The 11,316-nt window shown below is 63.9% G+C and overlaps 1 protein-coding gene across 1 annotated transcript in view; it reads right to left on the reverse strand.

The window, feature by feature from the left end:
* ONECUT1 (one cut homeobox 1) overlaps positions 1-1,633 on the reverse strand; it is a 40,322-nt gene extending 38,689 nt beyond the window's left edge. Inside the window, exon 1 of the mRNA XM_029070920.2 lies at positions 356-1,633. Within this exon, the coding sequence (XP_028926753.1) occupies positions 356-1,598 (1,243 nt within the window). The 5' untranslated portion in view covers positions 1,599-1,633. The remainder of the gene's footprint in view (positions 1-355) is intronic.
* Between the last annotated feature and the right edge of the window lie 9,683 nt (positions 1,634-11,316).

Below are 11,316 nucleotides of genomic sequence, written 5' to 3' on the forward strand. Positions count from 1 at the left end.
GACCCGCACAGTGACAGGCGGACGGACTGGGCGAATCTCCCCGGCCCGCACCCCCGACGCTCGAACATCCACACGGACGTCGGTGGGGGAGGTTGCCAGACCCCCTCTCGGCCGGGTGGTCCCCCGTCACCCCAGAGCGTGTCGCGCAGCGAGGTCACACGCCCCCCCGCCCCCCTCCCGCCCCCCTGCCTCCGTCCGGCCGAGAGCCAGGCGCTAGGCCCCGAGCGGGAAAGGGGTGGCCTCGCCGTCGCCGTCCCCGTCCCCAGCCCCGCTCGGCGGCCGGTCCTCCCTCCGTCCCTCCGGTCCCCCCCCCTCCCCCCCCCCCGCCGCCCCCTCCCCGGGGTCGGGCCCTGACCTGCCAGGCGGAGCGCGGACATCCTCTGGAACTCGGGCTCCTGCAGCCATTTCCACATCCTCCGGAAGGTCTCCCGGCCGGACTTGAGCTTGCTCCAGGGCTTGGGGTTGCGCAGCAGGTCGGACAGGGTGCCCTGGGAGCGGCACAGCACCCTCTGCGCGAAGATGGCCTGGGGGATGCTGTAGCGCTTGAGCTCGGTGGTGATGCGCTGGGCCACCTCTTTGGTGTTGATCTCCTCGGCGGGGCCGGGGCCGGGGCCGGGGCCGTGGGGGCCGGGGCCGTGGGGGCCGGGGCCGTGGGGCCCGGAGCCGGGCCCCGCCGGGGGGGCCTCCCGCCCGCCGCCCAGCACCTGCCCGGGGCCCGGGGCGCCCAGGTGGGCGTGCGGGTGCGGGGGCAGCCCGTTGAGGGGCACCAGGCCGGCCGACGGCGGGCCGAGGGGCTGCTGCTCGCCGTGCCGGCCCAGCAGCGCCGGGTGCGGGCCGTCGAAGCCGTTCGGCGGGAGCATCTTGTCGGCGTACGGGGGCAGGCCCGGCTGCGGCCCGTGCAGCGCGCCCAGCCCCGACCCCGCCAGCGGCGACAGGCCGGGGCCCAGCCCGGCCACGTCCTTGGGGTAGGGCGGCGGGTAGAGCCCGTTGAGGGACGCCAGCCCCCGCTCGTCCCGCAGGAGGGCGAAGCCGCCGTTGAGGCCGCCGCCGGCCAGCCGCTGCGGCGGGTGCGGGGCCGGCGGCGGGTGCGGGGCCGGCGGCGGGTGCGGCGCCGGGTGCGGGTGCGGGTGCGGGTGCGGCGCGGCCGGGTGCGGGTGGTGGTGGTGGTGGTGGTGGTGATGGTGGTGGTGGTGGTGCGGGGGCGGCGCGGGCGGGGGGAACTTGTCGGCCACGGTGGAGATGGGGGGCAGCGGCTGCAGCGGCTGCAGGGGCGTCAGCGTGGTGTAGGAGCCGCTGCCGCCCAGGCCCGGGGGCGTCTCGCACGCCATGGTCAGGGTGGGGTGCAGGGCGCCGGCCAGCGCGGGGTCCGGGCCCCGGGCCGGGGGCGCGGCGGCCGGGCCCGGGTAGTCGGCGGCGCCGCCGTCCAGCAGGCCGGCCATGGCCAGCGGGCGCGGGGGAGCGGCCAGCGGCGCGGCGCGGTGGGCCGCCGGCCCGCGGGGGTGGGCGCCGCTCAGCAGCTCGCCCGCCGGGCCGCCCACCGCCTCATGGCTCAGCCCCGACAGGTCCCCCAGCGCCTCCAGGGCCAGCTGCGCGTTCATGGCCGGACGGCGGCGGGCCCCTCATCGGGCGGCCGGGCCGGGCCGGGCCGGGCCGGGCCGGGCCGGGGAGGGGAGGGGAGGGAGGGCAAGGGAAGGGGACGGGACGGGACGGGACGGGACGGGACGGGACGGGACGGGACGGGACGGGACGGGAAGGGACGGGAAGGGACGGGACGGGAAGGCGAGGCCAGGCGAGGCCAGGCGAGGCCAGGCGAGGCCAGGCGAGGACCGGCGGGGGCCGGGCCCGGACGCCGCCGCCCCCCGCCCCCGCTCGCTCCGCTCCGCTCCGCTCCGCTCGGCTCTCGCTCTCCGTCCGTCGACGCCCCTCCCGCCCCCACCCGACGACCACCCCGAACCGAGGAAAGCCGCCCTCGCCCGGCCGAGCCCCGGCCGGCGCCCGAGGGGTGGTCCCCGGCGGGAGCGGGGTCCGGCCGCCCCCCACGCCCCCCCGGCCCGCCGCCCGGGCCCGCTCTGCGGGGCTCACGGCCGGCCGGGCCCCGGGCCCTTGGACAGCGTCCGGACGCCCGCCCGGCCCGCCGGCCCCAAGCCCGCCGGCCCCAAGCCCGCCGGCCCCATGCCCGCCGGACCGTTTGTCGGGCTTTGGCCGGCGCTTCGCCGCCGCGGCCGGGAAGCTGGGGGGGGGGGCGGGGGGAGGACTAGAGGGGCCGGCACATGCGCGCTGGCCCGGGCTCCGCCCCCCCGGCCCGGACCCCGCCCCCCGGACCCCGGCCCGCCCCCCGCCACGGCCGAAGCGAGAGGGACCGGCCCGCGGCCTCCCCGGCGCTGCCCGGCCCGGGAGGCGGCACCGGCCAGCGGGAGGGACGGAGCGGGGCTTGGGGGCCGGGGGAGCCGGGGGAGCCGGGCCCGGGGTGGGGGGAGCCTGGGGGGCGGCTGGGGGGCAGCTGGGGGGGCTAGTGGGGGGAGCTGGGGAGCCTAGTAGGAGAGCTGGGGGAGCTGGGGGAGCCGGTAGGGGGGAGCCGCCCCGGCCGCCGGAGCTGCGCGTGGCCATGGCGGGTGGGACCGGCCCCCGCAGCCCCCCACCCCCGGGAGGGAAGGTGACCCTCGCCCTTGGGTCCGGGCTCCGGCAGGTCGGTCCGCTCCCTCCGCCGCCCCCCGCCCCCGTCGGCCGGGGAGGGGCTTTCCGCCCCGGGCATCTGGCCGCTTGAGGGGAGGGGACGGGGGCGGGGGGAGAGCCACCCTGCCCTTCGCCGTGCTCCTCTTCCCCTCTCTCCCGTTGGATATGGGGGGGGGGGGGGCGGGCACGGACGGGACAGCGGCGGGAGCGGTGCCAGCCCCGACCCCCGGATCCCCGGACCCCCGAACCCCCCTGGGGGAGCGGTGGCACTGAGGGCCTGGCGTGGGAGCAGGTGTCCGGCCCGGGGGACCTGACCTCGCCGCTCCATCCCCTCCCGTAGCCCCCCCCTCATTAACGCGGCCGCCCGCCCCTCCCCCTCTCGTGACTTAGCATTTTCGGGCGGGTGGGGGGCTTGAGCATTTTAATTTCAATTTCCGGGTCCCCCCCCCCCCCCCCCCCAGGAAAGAGACGATGGGGAGGGGGCGGTGGAAGAGCAGGGACACCACCCGGGGGCCCCCCTCCCCTCCAGCCTCAGATCCCCCCACCCCCACATGGGCCTGGGCCGCGGGATGGGGAAGAGAGGGAGAGGATTTGGAAGTGATCTCGGGCGCCCCAGGCCTCCCGCAGCTACCGCCCCCCCCCCCCCCGCACCTCCCCGACGCGAGTTTCTTTCCTTCCCTAACAAAGGGCAGAGCCGGGTCGCCAAGGTGCTTTCATCCCCGGAGAAAGGACAGATGGACAGATGCGCCTATTGTCCGCCCATTAACACAACGGCCCCGGCCAGCCGCGCCGCTGAGCCCTGCGGGACCGGCAGGGAGCGGGGGTTGGGGAGTGGGGGGTTGGGGGTTGGGCGCTGACTCCCCGCCTCTCTTCACCCCTCCCCCCCCGCCGCCCGGGGCCCCCGCCCTCACCCACCTCCTATCGGGACCCCTCGGCTCCTGCCCTCGGCTGGCGCCACCCACCTCCCCCCCAGCCCTTTCCCGGACCCGTTTTCTGGGCCTCTGGTTGTGAAATGGGGCAAGGCGCGGGCAAGGGGCGACCCCAAACCTTTCGCCCTCGCATTCCACGAGAGGAAAGGGGGGGGCGAGGGAGGTCACCCCCTTCCCACCCTGCCGGGACTGCTCGTCCCCATGGCCAGGGGTCCCGCTTGCCCCCCCCCCCCCCGCCCCGATGCCGGGCGTCTGTCCACCTGGGGAGGGGGCAGCCCTATTCCCTCCCTCCTCCCGCAGGGAGACCCCCACCCATCCCTGCCTTCCACCCTCCGATGGTACTTTGGATTTTTCCAGAAAGGAAATGGGGATGGGGGCTGGCTCCCATCCGCTGGACGAAGAAGGAGCTGTCCAGCCCGCTCACCCTTTCCTTCTCACCCCGCCGCCCTCGCTCCCTCCCAGCCCTCAAAACCACTGGAACACGGAACCTGTTACCCAGAACCTGCGTGGGCACCGTGGCGCTTTCTGTTTCCAATCTGCTTGCAGATGGTCAGCGGGGACCCGGGAAGGATTAAACCGACCCAGGAACTTCCCTGTTTGGGGCGAATTGGCCAGGGACCTCTCCCTCCACTCCCCACCCCGTTAGAGGAAAGGTACCTGGAGCCTGGAAAATCGAGATCTCTTCGCGGGGTAGAACGCGTTCTGACACTGCGACCGACGCTGCTGGAACTCAGTGCCTGGCCGCGTTCCACCCCTAGGGAAGAGTGGGGGTGGGTTGCGGGATCCTCGCTAGGGAGGAGAGGAGCTCCCGGGGGAACCGACCCCGGAGAGACCGTCTGTTGGTGCTGGAGTAATAATAATCATAATAAATGATAGTGGTGTTCGTTAAGCCCTTACTATGGGCCAAGCACCGTCCTAGCTCTGAGGTAGATACAAGATAATCAGGTCCCACATGGGACTCATAGTCTAAGAAGGAGGAGGAACAGGTATTTTGCAGTTCCGCACTTTGCAGTTGAGGGAGCTGAGGCCCAGAGAAGTTAAGTGATTTGTCCAAGGTCACACAGCCGGGGTTAGAAGCCTGGTCCTCTGACTCCCAGGCCCCTGCTCTTTCCACCAGGCCGGGCTGCTTCTCTGGAAGCAGTCGGTGGCCGTCGCCCAGCCCCTCTCCCCGGCCATCCCGGTGACTCTGCGACTCCCTTTCTGGATCCCTGCTTTAAGACGACGGGCGCTCGCAGGAAGAGGACTAATCCTTCCCCGGGGCCAGGGGTGGATCATCAGCCTCTCCGACTTTCCTCCTTCCAGCCCCAGGTCTCTCCCGACTAACCCGTCCTGGACAGCTCGCTCGGGTCGCACCCCAAACCCCTCTGGAGCGGCCCACCCAATTTTCCATAGCGACGGCTTGCAGCCATCCCCGCCCGCCTCCGGCTGGGAATCCAGAAGCACGGCGTTCCCCGCCGTGCAATATCCCCCTTGGGCTGTTGCTTGCTGGGGCGGGTGTGAGGGAGGGGCATGGAGCCGGGGGAGCTGGTCGAGCCCTTGGGGGCTGCAGGAGGGTTGGAAAGCGGGAGGGGAGGAGGAGGTTCCCGAGCAAGGAGCAGGGCCTAACCCAGGGCGGGAAGGAGGAGGTGAATGGCCATGTTGAGGGAGATGGGGTGGGAGATTGGTGGGGGGGGGGGGGGGCGTGTCAAGGGTCCCTTGACTTTGTGGTGGGACTTCTCGTGGGAAATAAACGAGATTTCCGTGGGGGAAGCCAGGCCAGACCCCTGCCGACTGCTCGGGGCGAAGCGACTTGGATCCTTAGTGCCCGGCGGAGTCGGCCTCCAGTTAAGCAGAGAGCAACCGGAGAGGGCCGGGACCTCGTCGGGAGAGCGGGACCTGAGGCTCTTCCTTTACCGGGCCCGGGCTTTCCTTCGGATTCTTCCCGTCTCCTTCGGGGAGGAACGAATAGGTTAGGAAGCCTCTGGGGCCTGCTCCAGTTTGGGGGGGAGAAAGAGGAGGAGGAGGAGAAGGAGAAAAAGGAAGAATAGGAGAGGGGAAGGAGGAGGAGGAGACGGAGAAGAAGGAAGAGTGGGAGAAGGGAAAGAAGAGGAAGAGAAGGAGGAAGAGGAGAGGGAAGACAAAGAAGAGGAGGAAGATAGTAATGATGATTATGGTATTTATTAAGCGCTTACTACGTGCCAAGCCCTGTTCCAAGCGCTGGGGTAGATACCAGGTCATCAGGTTGTCCCACGTGGGGCTCACAGTCCTAGTCCCCATTTTACGGATGAGGTCACTGAGGCACAGAGAAGTGAAGTGGCTTGCCCAAGGTCACAGAGCAGACCAGGGGCCGAGGCGGGATTAGAACCCGCGTCCCCTGACTCCCAAACCCGTGCTCTTTCCACTAAACCACGCCACTTCGATGCAGAGGAGTCGGGAGAGGCGGCTAACAGGGACCCCGAGACCTAGCTCCACGGGGCGGGTGGGGTCCGGATTCAATTTCCCCAGCACCCGCGACCCCTGCGCTGTCAAAACCTCTCAGCCTCTGGAACACCTCCAAAGCGGAGAGCTCTGCCCTTCTCCCCCCCCTCCCCCCCTCCCCACGTGGCGGAACAGAACATACAAACACAAGGACACACACACACACACACCCCTGGGGCAAAGGGCAGCGGAGTCGGAGAGGGAAAGAGGGAGGGAGGGAGGGGGAGGAGCCGGCATTCTTGGCTCGGACCCGGCCCAGCACCCACAGCCAACAGACGGATCATTGACTGTTTTCTTGGCTTTTCTTTTGCAGTTCTTGTTTGAAAGGTGAAAGCGAAATATGTCCAGAGGATCCACACTATTGTTCCCAGGCAAAGGGCCAGAGTATAAGGAGCTGCGGCAAGACAGGGAGGAAGAGGGACCTGTCAGACTGTGTGTGTGTGTGTGTGTGTGTGTGTGTGTGAATGTGCATGTCACTATGTAGTTCGTATATGCGTCTGTGTGTGTTTGTTTGGGTACAGTTATATGCCTGCATGCTTGTGTGTAGGTGTGCGTTTGTGTATGGTGGCATGTAGTTGTGTATATTCAGGCTTGTGTGTAGGGGTTTGGCTGTGTGTTTTCCTGTGTAAGAGGTGGGGATCCTCGGGCTGTCGGAGGAGAAAGGGGCCTCAGTGGTCCCCCGAACCCTTCCCACCTCGGCTTCAGGCTAGGACTCACACTCCTCAGAGCCCTAATTTGGGGAATTGTCCCGACCGGTCCGGGAAGGATGGGTGGCGGCAGAAATCCCGCTGGGTGAGGGACCCGGGGCAGGGACAGGGGCAGAGACGGGGGGAGGGACAGGGGACAACGCAGATGCCCTTTTCATTTGGAGGGCGGGCATGAAAACTCTGTGTGTCTGCGCGTGTGCGCGCTTTAGGACTGGGGCCGGTGGATCGTGGGTCCAGAAACATACAATTCGGGCTGTTGCCAGAGATGAGCGAATCCAACCCCAAAAGCCGAGGGGCTGAAAACAATGATTTCGCTCCACAGGTGAAGACCTATGAGAACTCTGGCCCCTACTGCCCCTCAAGGACAGGGCAGAGCAGGGCAGAGAGGTGCGAGAGAGAAGGGAGTCTGTTTTCGTCTCCAGTCTCTGCCCTCCCCAGTCCACGCTTCATTCATTCATGCAGTCCGCATCGTCGTTCTGCCCACGTCTCTCCACTGCTCAAAAACCTGTAGGGGTTGCCCATTCCTCTCCACATCAAGGAGCAACTCCTCTTCTCCCACTACTCCCCATCTTGCACTCTCTGCTCCTCTGTCGCTGACGGTCTCTTGCTCACACCCTCCTCACTACTGCCTGTTTATATAAGAATAATGATGATAAGCGCTATGTGCCAAGCACTCTTCTAAGCGCTGGGGGGTGGAGGGGAGGGGGAAATACAAGGTAATCAGGTTGTACCACGTGGGGCTCACAGTCTTAATCCCCATTTGACGGATGAGGGAACTGAGGCACAGAGAAGTGAAGTGACTGGTTCAAAGTCACACAGCTGGCAAGTGGCGGAGCCGGAGTTAGAACCCATGACCTCTGACTCCCAAGCCCGTGTTCTTTCCCCTGAGCCACGCTGCCGCTGCTCTCCCCCCGTCTTCAAAGCTTTTGGAAATCACACCTCCTCCAGGAGGCCTTCCCCTACTCATTTCTCGAGGCCTTCCCCTACTCATTTCTCGTCTCCCCCGACTGCCATATCTGTCTTTCCATGCCACCTGAGCGCTTAAGTACTCGCAACGGTCATAACGCTTAGGTACTTGTTTTACATACCTTTAATCTCTCCTACCTGCAATTTATGTAGATATCTGTCTCCCTCTCCCCTCCCATTGTGAACTCCTAGAGGGCCCGGCCTTTACATTAATTCTGTCTTTCCAAGCCCTTAGTACAGGGCCCTGCACCCAGTAGGCTCTCCTGAAATACTACTGATCGAGTGGTTCGTGCTACGGAGAGGAGAAAGGAGAGGTGTACGAAGACGAGGGAAGGCGTGTACCAGGCGGCAGGACTTCGAAGGAAGTCCGAGCGGCAGGGGGCTAGAAAGGATGCTGAATCGGGCGCTGGATTGGGGGCTGGTCCGACTGGACGGGGGGCTGGACTGGCCGCTGAACCGGGAGCTGGACCAGGGGTTGGATAGAGTTCTGGAGCGGATGCTGGGCCGTGCAAGGAGAATGAGGGTTTCCCCGACCTTCCCCTCCCTCCTCACCGGGGTGCCGCCTCTCGTCTGGCCTGGAATCCTCGCTGCTGAGTCAAGGAGGGGAAAAAAAAACCCGCTTAAAACAAATCATTTCGGTGTCCAATCCATTACTGTTTGTGCAGTCAAGTACCACAGATTTAACAGAATAATCGTTACTGTCGTTAAGTCTTTATTTGAATAGCAGGCTCCTTCCTTCGCCCCTCCCCGTCTTCCCCTCCTAATCCTCCCCACCCCGGATCTGAGGTTCTCGGGGGTCGTTGGGGGGCGGGGAGGAAAGGGGGCCAGCCGGGGTCCGACCCTCCAGCAGTTCGGGGGATCCACGACAGACCTCACGTACACGTACTTCCTACACCCACGGGGGCTGCACACACGCAGGAACACACGCCCGTACACGCACATACAGGGGTTGCCCACAACTCCCACACGGGCTGCACACACGCACCTATCTGCACACACAGAGACTGCTCCCGGGCATCTAGAAAGAGAAGCACAGGTGAGCTGCACACTACCTTGCACGCAGAGAGGGATCCCTCTATCTTTAGGTCCAGGGGACTTTTTCTCCCAGCGCGAGGCCCTCCGGAAAGCAGCACCAAGACAGTCTCCGAGCCCCCAAGGTGTCTGACCTAGCCGGAGGCGGGGAGGAGGGACAGGGGACGGACATTTGGACCACCTCACCCAGAGGTGGTCTGAAGGCTCTGGGAGAGGGTGTATAATAATAATAATAATACTGTTGGTATTTGTTAAGCGCTTACTATGAGCTCTGTTCTAAGCGCTGGGGTAGGTACAGGGTAATCAGGTTGTCCTATGTGAGGCTCACAGGCTTAATTCCCATTTTACAGGTGAAGTCACTGAGGCACCGAGAAGTGACTTGGCCAAAGTCACACAGCTGACAGGTGGGGAAGCCGGGATTAGAACCCATGACCTCTGACTCCCAAACCCGGGCTCTTTCCACTGAGCCACGCTACCTGGGGGTGGGCTTGGGGGCCTGCCGGTTTCGGGGGACGTGACGGGGTCCCCAGGACGGCCTTCAGTAGCTGCCGGGTCCTGGCCTCGGGGCCCTCCAAGGGACCGCAGCTGGGCGGGAGCCGGAGACCGGGGGGGGAGGCCGCAGCCTCTCCAAGGGTGATAGAGGGTGGGGAGGGGAGGGGTCTGAGGGAAACGCCCCCCCCCCCCGACTGCTAGGGGCGACCCCATGGGAACGACTCCAGCAGCCGCAGAAAACCATCCACAACAGTGAGAAACAGCATGGCCTAGTAGAAAGGGCATGGGCCTGGATCTCAGACGGAGTGGGACAGGGACTGTGTCCAACCTATCTTGTAATAATAATAATAATAATTTTGGTATTTGTTAAGCGCTTACTATGTGCCAAGCACTGTTCTAAGCGCTGGTAGATACAAGGTAATCAAGTTGTCTCACGTGGGGCTCACAGTGTTTTTTTAATCCTCATTTTATAGATGAGGTAGCTGAGGCATAGGGAAGTGACTTGCCCAAGGTCACAGAGCAGACAGGTGGCGGAATTGGGATTAGAACCCACGACCTCTGACTCCCAAGCCCGTGCTCTTTCCACTGAGCCATGCTGCCCCAGAGCTTCGAACCGTGCCTGACACATAGTAAGCACTTAACAAATGCCATAATGATGATAATTATAAGGACATGGGTTCTAATTCCGCCTCTGCCGCTAGTCTGATTGAGACCCAGGCAAGGCATTTCACTTCTCTGTGCATTAGCTACCTCATCTGGAAAATGGGGATTAAGACCGTGAGCTTCATGTCGGGCAGGGACTGTGTCCAACCTTGTAACCATCCCAGCGCTTAGAACAGTGCTTGATTTGGCAATCGCTTAACAAGTACCATATAAAAAAGAAAACAATAAAAAGAACAGGAAAGCAGCACGGCCTAGTGGATAGAGCAAACGACTGGGAGTCAGAAGGACCTGGGTTCTAATTTTGGCTCTGCCGCTCATCTGTTTTGTGACCTTGGGCGGGTCACTTCACTCTGTGCCCCAGTTACCTCATTTGTGAAATGGAGATTAAGAGTGACTCCCAGGTGGGACGTGGACTGCGTCCAACCTGGTTAGCTTCTATCTACCCCATGGTTTAGAACGGTGTCTAGCATCTAGTAGACGCTTAACGAATAGCATAAAAACAAGCAAACAAACAACAACAACCTCAACAGGAAGAGTGCCAGAGCTTCGACAGATCCCCGATTCCGTATGTTTGGCCAACTCCCTCCTGTTAGTCCTTCCCCCCTCTCCCACCCCTGTCCTGTCCCCGGTAGCCCCTTGGCCCACTGGCCTAGCCGCGTGTAGCCGACAGCTCCCGGACCCCCCCCCCCCTCCCCCGAGTCCATCTGGGGCCTCTCCCGGTGCAGCCAGAGCCCCTCTGGACGAGTGGACAGTTTCCACAGTCTCTGCACGTGTTTTGGGGGTGAGGGCGAAGGGGTGGGGGGCGACTCCGAGGCGGGCCCCAGGGGCCGGGGTTTCCGATTTGATTTTTTCGTTTTTCCCTAACGAAAAGTGACCACCCAGCCCCTTCAGAGACCCCGTTCCCCAGGGCCCAGCCCCCCGCTTCCCCCTCCCCCGCTTCCACCACGTGCAACTGGTTCTCAGCTGGGGTTTCTCGTCGGGAGTTTGATTTGTCCTGAGACCGGTGCTTTCCACCTGGAAGCAGCAGACCGGAGGGGCTGGGTAATGAAGGAACTTAGGAGGTTTGCAAAACAGCGTAAATAATTTAGCATTATATTTCAAGGGGAAAAAATCGCTTTCTTAAATCATCCCCGCAATATAAATGGCAGCCTTACAGTATGGTCCTGGTAAGTCTAAATTTTTAAAGTACCAATATTCAAAGAGACATAGATGTCTCTATTAATTATTTATTCGCCGGTGCCTTCCTTCGTTTCTAACTCATTATTAATTAGGCGCCTTTAGTCTTTCGCAGAGAGCTCCACCGAGCCGGTTGCAGCTTTAAATATGAATTAAAAGCAAATCCAAGCTACTGTAATGCGAAAATTATTCCGTGTCCTGCATGGCAGAGATGAATGACC

Source organism: Ornithorhynchus anatinus, chromosome 8, assembly GCF_004115215.2.
Source record: "Ornithorhynchus anatinus isolate Pmale09 chromosome 8, mOrnAna1.pri.v4, whole genome shotgun sequence".
Classification (NCBI taxonomy): Eukaryota; Metazoa; Chordata; class Mammalia; order Monotremata; family Ornithorhynchidae; genus Ornithorhynchus; species Ornithorhynchus anatinus.